The 14425-nt window shown below is 43.1% G+C and overlaps 1 protein-coding gene and 1 long non-coding RNA gene across 3 annotated transcripts in view; one reads left to right on the top strand and one right to left on the bottom strand.

The window, feature by feature from the left end:
• LOC144763934 (dynein regulatory complex protein 1-like) overlaps nt 1-14425 on the top strand; it is a 907472-nt gene that overhangs the window by 243658 nt on the left and 649389 nt on the right. The window contains exon 6 of the mRNA XM_078649981.1: nt 6729-6815. Coding sequence (XP_078506107.1) covers nt 6729-6815 — 87 coding nt within the window. The remainder of the gene's footprint in view (nt 1-6728; nt 6816-14425) is intronic.
• Nucleotides 1-14425, bottom strand: part of LOC144763935 (uncharacterized) — a 232840-nt gene that overhangs the window by 167493 nt on the left and 50922 nt on the right. The gene's annotated exons all lie outside the window — the stretch shown is intronic.

The following is a 14425-nucleotide window of genomic DNA, read 5'->3' as shown; positions in this document are numbered from 1 at the left end:
CTGTGGCAGGAGGGGTGACCCAGAGCAGCCTGTCAAGGTTCTTCCACAAGTTCCTTGATGCCATGATCCAGAGGATGGCCCACTACATTTCCTTCCCTTCCACCCATGCAGAACTGGCACAGACAAAAGCTGAATTCTATCAGATGGCAAGATTCCTCCACATCATTGGCTGCATAGATGGCACACACATACCGATTTGCCCCCCTGCTGACACCGAATACGTATACCGCAATCGGAAGTCACGGCACACCATAAATGTGCAAGTGATATGCAATGCCAAGTGTGTGATCACTGACCTGGTTGCAAAGTTTCCGGGGAGTACCCATGACTCCTACATCTTCCAGAGTAGCGGGATTTATGCACGGCTGATGGCAGGGGAATTTGGCGAAGGATACCTCCTAGGTAAGACACAGTGTCAGACCCCCATTACCAAAATTGCAGTGTGAAATACATGTATGCATGTGAGTAATGTTACCCCTTCTCCTTCCAGGCGACAGTGCATATGCCCTACGCTCGTTCATTCTCACACCTTACCTCAACCCCTCAACACCCAGCCAAAGGAGGTACAACCGTGCACACAAAAGCACGAGGAACGTAGTGGAAAGGACCTTTGGCATCTGGAAGAGCAGGTTCAGATGTCTGCACAAGAGCGGAGGTGCAAGGCAATATACCCCCATCACCTGCTGCAAGATTATTGCTGTCTGTGCAATGTTGCACAACCTTGCAGTCAGGAAAGGCACTGAGGTAGAATTATCCGACTACGAGGACCCTGACGATGACAATGCTGTCCCACTACCACTACCTGCTGGAGTCTCTGCACCATCTGACGGCAGATACAGGCGTCAGGAGATCACAGACAACTATTTCTGAGTGAGTACAGATGCACAAACAGGTCAATGTATGTGTTCAGAAATTAAATTTAATAATGTTGCATCAACGTTACTGCACTGATGTGCAACAAAAGAAAAGTTAAACAACAAGGGGTAGGAATGTCTAATGTCCGGGTTGCCTCACCCGCAGTGGCAGTCCTATTTTTTGCTGCGCTTAGCAGGCCCACTGGGATGAACCTCACCCCCTTCAGAATGCCCTGCAGCCTCAGCTGAGCGCCTGGTGCTCCGGCGCGGCTCTGACGCAGCGCTGGCCGGGCTGCTGCGGCTGCTGCTGTCCCCAGCCTCGCCCAGGACGGGATTCACTGCGGTGTTGGAGATGAGTAGTGTCTCCATGGCTGTTGTTATACGGCCCATGCCCCTAGTGACCTCGGACATGTTCTGTGTGAGGCTGGCCTCCATGTTTGCCCCACGTTGGCATAGCTGGGCAGTCGCAGCCGCAAGGCGGTTGAGTGACCTGTTCGTGACTCTTGCATCCCTGCGACGACTCAGCTCATGGTCATCCAACCTGGTGCAGAGCTGGGTGATGGCAGTGGTCATTCGGCCAATTGATGTTGCTATGTCCTTGTTGCTGTCAACGAAGGTCTTGAAGCCCTGTGTCATCTCACCCATCTGCAGGTTGTGCAGGCGCAACTGGCGATGGCAGGCCAGGATGGATTTCGCCTGCATCCTCTGTATTGTGACCATGCTGGTCTCCAGCCCTGCGAAGATGCTGCCTCCCGGTGCTGGTATTGGGCTGCTGGTAGCACGTGGCCTACGTGGAATTCTGCTGCCCTGCTGTGTGTGCTCTGGTGTCGCTGGTGTCACGGGGTCTTGTGCAGGAGCCTGACCCGCTGCCCCCTCCATGATGACTAATGGAGCCACTATTCTCCTCCGGGCCGGGGAAGTGGCAGGTGCAGGGTGGCTCTGTGGTGGTGTGTTGTCCGGGGAGAATACCAATGAGGGCGACTGAGACTGAGACAGTCGGGGGGAGTGTGGAGTTGTGAGGGAATGTCCTGTGTCCTCCTCATTTGCCAGGGCACAGCTGTTGTCCTCCTCCTCCTGTGCTGCTGCACTGGTGCTTGCCACCGCCGCACTGGCTGTTGGTGCTGGAGCTGGTGCTGGAGCTGATGCTGCTCCCCCGCCTGATGGTGCCCCTAGGTACAAAGAAGCATTTGTCAAGTGGGTGCTAATGTGTTCCAGTCACAACTATTAAAGCATTGCACGTCTCATTACAAACACGTTGATGCTGTATTACAGTTATTTATCTCATGCTCCTGCTGTGGCATTTTTGGTAACTTTTGCTGAGTACATTTAGCTAGATGCATTGCTCATGTCTGTTGCTAGCAGTACTGGCCTGGGGTTTGGTTGTGCATTGGGTCTGTAGGGGAGGTGTCTGGTATGGTGTGTCAAGTTGCGCATGCTTCTTACCTGTAGCTGTAGCTCGGGATGAGCTATCCAGGTCCCCAATTCCCACGACACTGGCCCTCTCGATGGTGGTCGCCACTAGTTCCTCCAGCTGAGTGAGGGGTGGCGCACGCTTTGTTCCTCCTCCAGTGAGTCCAGCCTGCTTGTGCAGGTCGGCCAGTTTGCGCTTGGTCACGCCACGGATGTCATAAAACCTCTTCTTGAGGTCGTCTAGGCTCCTGTGGGTGACACCAACTGCATTCACTTTCTCCCCGATGTCGATCCACAGCCTCCTCTTGGTGCTCTCCGGGACAGTCAGGGACTGCCTGCCATATAGCTGGGTGTGCACCCTCACCACCTCCTCCACCAAAGTTTGTAGCTCCATGGTGCTGAATTTAGGATTGCGCTTACGCCCTGCCTTCTGGCTCTCTGTGCTGGTGTCCATGTCTCTCAGGGATCCTGCTCACAATGCTGCTCTCTCTGTGTTTGCTCAGCTCAGGCAGCTTTCCAGAAAGTTCTGATGAGTTGCACCTGCCTGGGTTGCCACACCCTGTGGGGGAGGGTGCTTACAGCTCATTGGCTGGTGTCTTCAGTGTCACTCAACCAGCTCGGCAAAACGGCATTCTCCGAATCGGTATTTTCCGATTCGGTATTTTCCGAATGTGTTCGGTAAATACCGATTCGGAATGTATAATGTCTTCCTATTGGCCTTTCGGCCCATGGGGCGTATTTATTATTCCGATTCGGCGTTTACCGATTCGGTTGGTTCCGCATTTTTTTTTTTCCGATTCGGACTTGTCCGACCCGGCCTATACCGAATCGGTAGTTGGCGATTCGGTACGTATCGACTCTCGATACCGAATGCTACCGATTCGGTATTTTTCCGATGATTATTTCCTACATATCATTTTCCGATTTTGAAATACCGATTCGGTACGGATCGGTATTTTAAAATCGGTAAATGCGTTTTACCTACATCGGGCCCCCAATGAACGGTTGGATTTAAGTTGTTATTTGTAAGGCGTTACTTGGTTTTTGCTTTTTCTATTTAACCCGTCCTTTGGCTCATCTGAACTTTAAAAAAAGAATTGCCAGATGCACTGCATGCCCACTGTGCGCTTCAAATACTGATATAGCAGTTTATTCTATTGTTTCATTTTTATCTTAGCGAACCTGTTGAGTGGGTTTTCTTTTGCTATGTTTCCTTTTATGCGTCCATAAATCAGTGGGATCCTGGACTAGATTACTTAACTACTTTTGATTTCACATTTTAACTCAACATTTTGTGCACTTTCCTTCTTATTTTTGTTTCAAGATGGTGGGATCTTTAATGCAACAAGTGTTTCAGTTCATACACCACGTTCTTATTCCTTTTCTGTTTCGTCTTCTTTCTAGCCCTATACCCGTTTGAATGGGTATTCCACTCGAGCTACCGTGAACGGTATGCTCTCACTTTAACTGTGCACGCTATTTTCATCTTCACGAATCACTGTTTCACTGCGTCCCTCTTTTTATCCACACTTTCCTTCGAACGGCTATTTCCACTTGTATGCAACAGCGCGAATAAAACTAACCAAGTTTGTTTCTGGATTTGCTGTGCTATTTCCATCTATTTCTAGTTTACTCTCGATATCTCTTACTTGGGGGTTTGTGTTCTTCACTATGAGTTTCCTTTGATTCAAATCCACCAAGCCCTTTTTCCTGCGTTCAAACAAGTTAATTTTTTTTTCAGTCACTTTAACATTTAGAGGATCTTTCCTTCCAGTTCTTTGGACATCACGATTTCACTTGTGGTTTGTAAGGATTTCCACTACACTTGTAATAGTTATGTAAACTGCGTTTCTTGGATCATTGACTATTGGTATTCTTGTTGGATACCTTCCCCTGATGAAGGGCTTGTCCCAAAATACATTGGGATCTATTTAACAGAATCTGTTCAACAAAATGAATATTTTATTTACACTTTCATTTGTGATTACATAGCACGATGAATGTGATTTATGAATAACGGATCTGTCAAATCAACACATTTTCATTTGAAAATGATGATGATGTGATGGAATATTAATTATTGGATGGAATTTATCCAGGAGTGCTAAGTGGGGAATTGGTCTTAATCGAGACAACGCGAATTGTATACTTTGAATTTCACGCCCCTGATTGGAGAACGGTACCCACCCGCACCCTACACCAGCTGTATTTGAATACAACAGGAACACAATACTGTTACCGCAGAGTGCCACACTTCAATTATTTGACTTTATATATATTGTCTCTTGGAATTTAAACATCTTTTGTCACAGTTGATGTGTTCTCCGTTTGAATCAGTCGATAGGGGCAGGCCAAGGATCTTTCTTCGAAAACAATGGTACTGCTTGCTCTTTCGTCTTCCAGGCAAGTGAGTGAGATTTAGGCTTTCACCACAAAACAAATGTTCTTTGTTTGTTTCGACAACGACAGGGTTGTGCTTACCAAACTCACCCACTGTCTTTGAGTGTAAATTGGGTACAAGTTATTTATACACTAATTTGTAAGCCACATGCAATCTCTAATTTGTGTGTGATAAAAGGGCACCCAATTTAATGAGTCCATCATGACCATGTCCTGCTTATAATGTTATAGGAACTCCCAGCTTGTCAAGAGGGAGAGTGATTCAAGCATGTGAATCAATGAAAAATACAAACAATAAAGGAAAATGTAATTAAACTTTTAATCCCTCCCTCTGACATGGTGTTACTCAATCTTTCAAATTATTAGGGAACAATTGTATATAGCCTGCATCTTTTCAGCCACTGCAGTTTCTCTCTTTCTCTTATAAGTTGTTTTCATGAAATACCCTATTCAGACCCACGTGTAGAAAGTTGAGCAAAGTCTTGGATTTCTAATAATTAAAATATTATTTATAATTTCTTTTTACTATTTTTCTTCATGACATATGTTGCTGCCTCGGTGTGCTGTAATTAACAGGCGTTACTTTTATGAATTTTATTGGTAGTCTGAATTTTTTCACACTCCAGTCCGAACTGCTTGGTGCCTTTAAAGAAGAATATGTTTGAGTTTTGTGACTTCTCTGAACATTTTTGGCCTCAGTTAAAGTGAGTGTGGGAACATATTTCTTTACGTTTCTAGCTCTCTAGTGCTTGGCATAGTGAGAAAATCCTATAGAGGCACAAAGGCCAGCTTGGAACCTGATTTGGCTGAACAAAGGGTACAGACCAAGAAATTAATACATAAGCAATGTAATATGACCACTGATGAAGGTATGGGACACCTCAACTCTTGATTTACTGCTTACATTCTTCCCACAACCAGCGGTTCACACCAGCCCTGGAAGCAGGGCTCTTTGTGACGTGGGAGGCATGGGGCTGCTGGATGATGTCAGACATGTCCTCAGCAGAGACGAAGAGTTGATTGATAGCTGTGAGAATAACTTTGAGATCCGTGAAGGGGCAGGTAGAGTTACCTACAACTCAGACAATAGGCTATGGCTCAGGACAATAGGTTGTCAGTAACTAGACCTCACTTGTTATTTGAGGAACTGTTCATGACCTCTAATGGCCTCATCTCTATCATATGCAGACTCTACTAAAACAGTTCTCTTGGTATGGGAAGTGGTAATTTACAATTAAGTAGTTGGGTGGCTTTCAGGGTCATTGACTGAGAAGTTTAACAGCAGCTTTATGAAGAGCTTGCCAAAGTACTTGCTGTTTTTCTAGCACAGGGAAACACGGCACAAGTTTGATGTCGAATTTTTATATGATACCAAGGACTTTGAAGGCCATTTCACTGAACATAAGAGGTGAAGGCTTAAGGGCATGTGATCAGGAAGGGGGTGATTTATATATAAGGTGGTATTGCCCAAGACTGAAATATTTTGGAAGACCGTTCTGGCTCAAACCCAAAAGATTCTGGACTATACTGCACCTCATGACCCAGAGAACCAAGACTAGAATGGATAGCGATGCATGGCAGGCTGCTGCCTTCTTACGTGATGTTAACAGGTAAACTAGAAATGACTGCTCGAAGTGGACAGGACTCTCCCTCGATTGGGATTTGGGCACATAAAATTCACTGTATTCTCGCAATAGAACTGCTGTGGCCTTCTGTCTTAGATTCACATGAAGAGTTCAGACCTATCTGGAAGCCTGTAATGGTCGCACTGAGGGAGGGCCCGTGGTCTTGAACTGCCAGAGACCCTTAAGGCTTGTCTAAATGGGGATAGAGGCACAAGGAGCCCCCCCGGGGAGACAATATAATGAGGGTGCTTTATTTTGGTGGTTCCAAGGCTTTTCTGTTATGAGTTGGAGTGGACGCAGAGGATCAGGTGTATAAAAGCATTAGCATATGTACTGGATCTTTAACCTTTACATTTTGATGTTTATTATATTGAGAAAAATAAAATAAAAGTTTGAAATCACTTGACTAACACCTAAGATATTATTATTTTTTAAATAGAAATCATTTGAATTGGAACGACGAGAATTACTGGCTGCAAACAGAAATAAATGGGAAAAGGGAATGCAGGCCCGCAGGGATCAAGAGGTATTGTGAATGCATTGATAAAAAGACCTGTCACTTGCACGTTCAGTGCACACTTGTATGGTATGGTCACTGTTTTATTTAATTATACTGTAGTGCTGATATAACTACTTATATAATATATATAAAATAATCTTGTTCCTTACACCTTTCCTACTGTGGGTTCCCTTTGTTCTTCCCCTTCCCTTGCGACGTCTGCTACCAGAAAATTGCCTTCTCTAAATGTTTTCCAGTTGAGACATTGTGTTTTAATATAAACTGTACCCGGTCTCACCTGGGTTAACAGGTCTACTCCTGTTTTCTTTGCCTTAATAAAAAGACCAGCATTCTCTTGGTGTCAAGCAATTTTTGTTTCTATTTTGCTAATAAATACAATTAGTTTGACATATTTTATGTAATATTTGCTGCCTTAGTTTTTGAGTTTCAGTGTTGTGTCTGATAGCCATTACCCAACTCAAAGATCACTTCATCAGCCTCTGACGGACGAAAGAGTGAACCAGCTCCCTTGAACTAAAATATGTGACATGCAGAATATACACAGATCTCAGCAGCAAGCACTTAACTCTCTGCATTTTTGTCGCCCTCCATCCAAACCATTCCAGAACCCATCCACACCACCGGGCTCTGGAATGCCCAACCTACAAGAGCACGCACCGGACATGCCGGTCTCAACAGTTATTCTATCAGCTACGGCGATACAAATCAATATAATACGATGGTACCAAGGACCTGAAAAGTGCAGAACAAAATCCATTCTTCCTCCCTTTGTAACCTTGACAAGGAACTTTTCTCCCAGTTCAAATAGTCTTATATCTCGTACAGAGTGGCAACTAGTGGGGGCTCAAATCATATAGCAGCACTCCTCAAGTTTCCCTCTAGCATTCGATTTTAGATATTAAAGGAGAAGATTGAGATGGATGACTGCACACTTTCTAAATTAAACTGTGTGAAACTGAGGGCCCGATTTGTTAAGGTTTTACAGTGTCACAAACGGTGGCGCAACCCCACACAAAGGCTTGAATCGGGAAGAGTACCCTTCCAGTAAAAGGGTACTCTTCCAGTACAAAACCTATTCTAACCATCACACACACACCCTATTAGTAGATCTGGTGTTGTCCTGCTCTCTCCCATCCATGCAATGCAGTGCCATACCTATGGTTGAAAATAGTACAGTTGTCCCTGAATATACATAAACACCTTAAAGCCTACCTCCATATAATTCAAGCCTGCATTGAAGACCTGCAACTGTTAATAGCTCTTTCCTATAAAAAGTCCAATCAGGCTGAATCCGTAGGCTTTCTTTTTATTTCCACATTCTACACTACAGTTGTGGACAGCATCTCTCAGGTTAACGATGGGGGAGCGTATGTCTGCAAGTGTTACTAGATTGCTTTGTGACAAGGGGCTCTTCAGCATTAAAACGTTTATAGATTCATGTGCTTGAAAATTCCCTCAGGCAGGATACCCCCAGTAGACAATTGGTTTTCAAGAAGCACTTCCACGTCCATGTCCATTCAAGGTATTTATAGAGTTCAACCCCTGGAGGCACCCTGGTGCAAGGATCCAACAAGTCAGAGGAGAAACATAGGAGAAGAATGGAGCATTGAAAAGTCAGGTTTTGATCAGGGTTTGTACACAGATGTCCCGGGTTTTCAAAGCTTAAAGGGCAGGGCATTTCACGTTTTACTGGCTAAGAAACAGAAGTAATGAACACCCAGGTGACTTTAATAGATGGGTGGGGTGAAGAGAAAGCACATAGAAGCTGGGTGGGGCATTGAACTAGAATTTGGATTAAACATAGCAGGCTGTTTCCTGTGAATTGCATTGTGAACTAAGCAGAGGGACTTGATGATGAGCCTCTTTGTAAATAGGAACCAATGGATATTTTTGAGTATATCAGAGACAGAAGCATTGATAGGCAGCTTCAATAGCAGCTTGGCTGCAGAATTCTGCACCACTTGGAATCGGTGGGCCAAATAGTCTGGAATCCCATGTAGTGTAGCTCCTATTTTCCCAATAGGCTTTGCGCATTGGAATAATACCTACAGCAGTAAAGGCCTAGACCAGACGTTAACTAGGTCTACTACTGTCGATACTAGACTTAATTTTTGGGTTTGCCAGCGTAGCTCAGAGTTCGCTAGAAACTTTCTCGAATGTTCAAGGAGGAATTAACTTCCCTGATTAGACAAGAAGGGATTTAGTTTCTGACAACCATAGAACATGACAACTTTGCTCTCCCCTAATCAAGAGTCAATCTCGAGAGTCGTGTGAGCACAAGGCAATTGTTTTACTCAGTCAGTACGTGCATTCTTAGTCTCATCAGATTGTAGAGAAAAGGAAGAGACGGGCGTGTTCAATAAAAAGGTGTTATTTATTGATCAGTCTCTTTTCTCGTACAAGAGAAATGGATCGATATTATTGCAATACTTATAGTTAAGTAAAGTGCATACATTAAAAGCAATAGTATAAAATAATACTGTAAAAACATTGATATGGTTTCTGAGCCATATGATGTTTAAAATGATTAAAATATATTTACATACACATATACATTTGACTAAACGTACTCAACTGGTGTTTCTAAATACGCCTACCCCGTGTACCTGACCTAAGTCTAATGCGTGGGCGGGAATAGAAAGTTACAGTTTAAGTTAAGTTTGTTTTTGCCAAGTGAATAACTAAAGAATTCTCTGTGAGGGGTTATTCAGTTCTGTACCTGGAAGTTAGGATGAAATGAGGAATGGTATCTCTTTCTCTGCTCTCGATATTCCAGGCTGCCTGCGAGGGCTGCCCAGAAACGCCGGTGCTGGGTCTCTCGGCTTGAGATAGCAGCGCGTCTCTCAGCGCGTCAGGAAGGCGGGGCTGCTGTCAGCGGGGTCTGCTTCTGCTCTCGGCTTCGGCAAGTATGGCTGCTCCGTCTTGTCACCACGCGTGTGTTTGCATAGGGCAAGATCGGCAATATTTGTACCTTAAAGGTGCCGAGATTGACGTAAGGATGGACATAGATACGTCAATAAAGATGTCATACGACTTGCTCGTTAGCACATTCTTTACTAAAGTTCTCTGTGAAATCAAAACAATGGCCGCACGGATTTTCCAGGTTGTCATAGGTTTGATTTGTTATGAGAACGTCGTATGCCTTATCAGGGGCTGGAGGAATGTCGCTTGTCTAATTAGATCTCAAGCGTTATGACCTAATCAGATAACACGTTCCTGTGCCGTAGTGTGACTGCGTCAGATAACGGTATCTGCATCATGGGGGCTGTTCTTGCCTCATGGGCTGACTGTTAGTTAACTTGATAGTTAGTTTAACCAGAATAGGGTCAGGAATAGGGGGATCGATTCAGAACCTATAGGAATACATGACACCCACTCCACGCTAACTATGGTCATATTTACTAATCTATGCATAGTATAACATAGTACAACATACTATAGAGTATAGTGTATACCTTACCACCCCAAAATACATAAATGCATTTTGAAATTTTCAAATATACTGAAAAATTGCAGTCATATATATTGTATGCACTTAAGCTATGAATTAAATGCAAAAGTAAACACGCATTTGTATGCATTATTGCTAATTTGGTATTTGAAAAATACACATGAAATGGCTCTTAATATAGCTATACAGAAAGGAAGTTCGAGACCATCTCATCACATAATAAAATATTTGTGAACATCCCAGCGGGCAACTAAAGTTTATAAAGTATCTAAAAATAGAATTCTTAGTTCTCTAGGAATAGTTTCTTACTTTAAGCAGAAGATAAGTGTCCCGAAAAATTTGTGAAAAATAATTTGGGGCTGCTAAAAAATTGTTGTCCGTGAACTGGTGGGAAGAATTGTTCATGTGACTTTATTTTTAAAGTTGAAGGCCGAATTCAGGGAACGCCGTGTGCGAGCTTGCTCAAAAGTCTCTATTTCTGTTCTGGAGAGAACATCATATCATTCAGGCTTTCGAAAAAACTGTCAACAGCTTCATGGGAAAGTTCCACTAAGTCGGAAATAGGGGTAACCATGCATTCGTGCGCATGATTGTCTGCATTGACATTCTGATTCGCATTGCTGACAGAAGGTCGTACCTGTTCGATGCTGCTTTCATCTTGAACTTCACTACTCTTCAATCGCAGTGGTGAAGATTCCAGGAATGCCGTCATCAGGATTGGCAGCCTTTGAGGGCAGCACAAAGCGTGAACCTTGGTAGGAACCAACAGTGTATCTGCATCCACTGGCGCATCCGATTGTAGCGTCAGACAGGTGTCTAACACGCATTCTTCTCCGCATAGCAGACACCTTAGTACAGGTAAAACACACCTTTGCCACATTGGTCGAAATGATAGAAACCAAGTCATGTTTAGGTCTCTAAGCCGGGAGAGTCCCAGGATTTTTGATATCCGGTCCCGGTATCCAATGGCTAGGATCGTATCTTCCATTGTCGCGAGAGTTTGATCTGTGACATGGGTTGCCATAACGAAAAATAAGGACTAAGAATAGGATTCCTGCAATTAGTCCCAGGATCAGGGGAAGTCCGCCAAAAATCGAATGGACGAAATCTGGAAAAATACCCAGTATGGCTTTGAATGGTGTTAATGCCATCGAAAATACTGTCTTAAATACCCCTGAGATCCCATTGGTATCAGAAATATTTAAGATTTCGCTCAGGATTTCCGCGAAATGTACGGGGGAATTAGTTGATAATAATGTATGTATCTCTGCAGTCGTCCTTGCGACTTGTAGATCATACGTTTCTTTTGATGACGTGAGCCTTGTAGGCGTCTGAAGAAGCACTGTTTTCATTCTGCTTAAAGTATCTATTCGAATAGAAGTAATTTTCAAACTGGGCCATGCCCTTGCCTCCCTGTCTGGAAAGGAGCTGGGGAATAAAGAACGTCCACAGCACTTGACCTTCGCCGTCGTAGTGACTAGATAAGGAGTCCCGGGCATAAGACTACAACATCTGCGGTCTACAATAAGAATGTAACTCCCATTATAGAGTCTTTGAAAGAATGGTTCTATTTCAGTTGCAGGTGCGCCTTGCTGGTGACATGAAAGGTTGTATGAATTCCCTTCACAGGCTCCGTGCAAACTAATACCGTTACACAGAAGCGTGCCGCTTAGTGACATAGCACAATTGTTGCCACTAAGAAACACTTTCTGTCCTTTATTACTGACACATGCATGTGAATAGGGCAGGTTCCAAGTTGTTTTAAGGTACCCCTTTCCCAATTTCTCGTACATGCCAGCCTGTATATATTTTTGGCAGTATTGAAACCTGAAGGTTGAGATTGGAATATTTATGATTCCGTGGATTATCCATTCACTGACAGGTCGTTCTGACATTGTCATTGGTAATCTTTCTAGTTTTTCAATGCTCAAGATTGTATAATCAGCACCCTTTTGCGCCATACCGATTTGTCTATCAGTAAGGTTAAAGATTTGGAATAGTGACGTTGTGTTGATTAAACGCCAAGGCACATAGCCTGAACGCAGATTTTGTAACGTCCAGCCAAGCTGTACAATGGAACGCAATTGTGACTGACCATGTTGTAATAACAGTAAGTCTTGCGATAATATATCGATTGCTGAAGACACAATGCTGTCCAATGAAAAAATTCTGGAGGACAGAGTCATTAACCCATTGTCCACTACAGATAGTGATTTTTCCAAATTAATACGGTCAATTTCCCGTATTCTTTCTGCTGTCTTAATTTGAGTAACCTTCCAGGCCTCATTGTATGCTGCATATACAGAGGCTGCTATGAAACGCTTTTGACGCTGTTTGCGTGGTCCCATTATGAAATCACGCAAGTCAGCACCATCAGTAAGTAAAGTTAGGTGTTGCTTAATTTCAGGCAGTGTGGAAGTTTGTAGCCATTGAAGGCATAATTTGCCCACACTGTAGGTTGTTATTATCCCTGGGTGATGTCTTTGGGGATATCTAGGGTCTGGCCTGGTCATTTTGAAACCCTGTGTTTTATTCAGGAATCTATCTTGACAGTTATTTGTATCTGTGGGCCAGATCAACCATTGTTTCCAATCAGGATGTGTTCTGTTTTTGTTTAGTATATTGTTTACGTCTATCTCTTCATCTGTATCAGAGCTATTGCTAAACATTGTTGGCTTTGGAATAGACGGTTTAATTAAATCTTTGATTTTGGCTAAGCCAAGACAGGTGGTTTGTTGAACAGTGTCATTTAAAAATATCATTTGTTCTGGGATCATGCAGGCTCTAAACAAAGCTTCTATACCCTGTACTTGCCATTCTTTTGTACCCCAAACACTTTTCAAATCAACATTTTTGTCCCAATAATCAAATCCAAATGTATTCATTTTTTCAAAGAATGAATCTGAATATATCAATTTTGTGTTGGTTATCATGGTTTTCATCCCTGTCTTGTTAGACAATTTAAAATAAAATGTTTCAGCATTACTTATGTTAAAACCTGAAAAATATGAATATTTGTCATATACGGTTCTAGAGCTTCCTTTTGGAGGTGTAGCACAATGTTCCCATTGATTATAATTTAAAACATTTCTAGGTTGTGCAGATTTATGCAAAAAATGATTACCATAGTGGTTATAGCAATACATACTATCATAATTTGTAGAACCTTGCAAATAATCATGTTTTGTAAATTTAGCAGACATTACTAAGTCAGACATCATGTTGTTAATACTTTCGAAGTCCCAATCATCAGCAAATGAGTTTGGTTTTGCAAAGTCACTCAAGGAGATCTTGATTTGGTGTGGATATTTCAGGATCTCGACCGGACCATAAATTTCATAGTCAGTGTTGTCCCAGGCTACCCCACCAGGTATAGGATTGGCTGTGAAGTTGGCTGAAGAAAGTTCTCTTTTCTCGACGTGTGAAGATGTGTGTGGTTTGAGGACCAAGTTGATGTTCTGACTTGCTGTGTCCATTTTAGCATATTTTCCCTCAATGAAGCGTCCCAAAGTTAATACCATGATGAGCCAAAGTATGAGGATAAATGCACCAAAACCCACCCAAAATTCAATCCATGGAGAAACCAGATATGTTTCTTTCAGATGTTTCAAAAGTTCCTTAGTTTTGTCTTTAAAGGATTTTGATGATGGCTGTGTCTTTGATTCACTGAAGCCGTCAGAGGAATCATCGAAGTTGATGAAGTAACCGGATGCAGTTCTGTCAATTGTTCCAATTGGTTCAGGATTTCTGTTTTTTGCATTTTCACTTGGTACTTCAGTATAGATTGGTGTGTCTCTGCTAAATGTCTTTATTTGGGTTTTAAGAGGTCTGAGTTCTATTGCATTGTTGCATAGTCCTTCTTGTTCTTCTTTAGGCGTTTCGAATGTGATGAGCCTTTTTGATAGGACCTCTGTGCTGGTAGCAAACCTTGGTGTTCTGCTACTTATTGGGAGTCCACTTGGCCTACTGTTTGTTATCGGCCACATGTTGTGGTTTTACCAGGTCGATGGATACAACTCGGTTCTCCTTTTTACCAGCAAGTGGCGGTAGTACAACTGATCTTGTCCCGTTGACAGACAAGACAGGAACTGCTTTTCTGTAGGAAGGCCCAAATTCCTTCTTTACCGCGATCTTTTCCCTGACTAGATCCCCGACTTTTGGAATC

The sequence above is a fragment of the Lissotriton helveticus genome, chromosome 6 (genome assembly GCF_964261635.1).
Source record: "Lissotriton helveticus chromosome 6, aLisHel1.1, whole genome shotgun sequence".
In the NCBI taxonomy this organism is placed as follows: Eukaryota; Metazoa; Chordata; class Amphibia; order Caudata; family Salamandridae; genus Lissotriton; species Lissotriton helveticus.
This window is presented reverse-complemented; position numbering and strand designations above follow the sequence as displayed.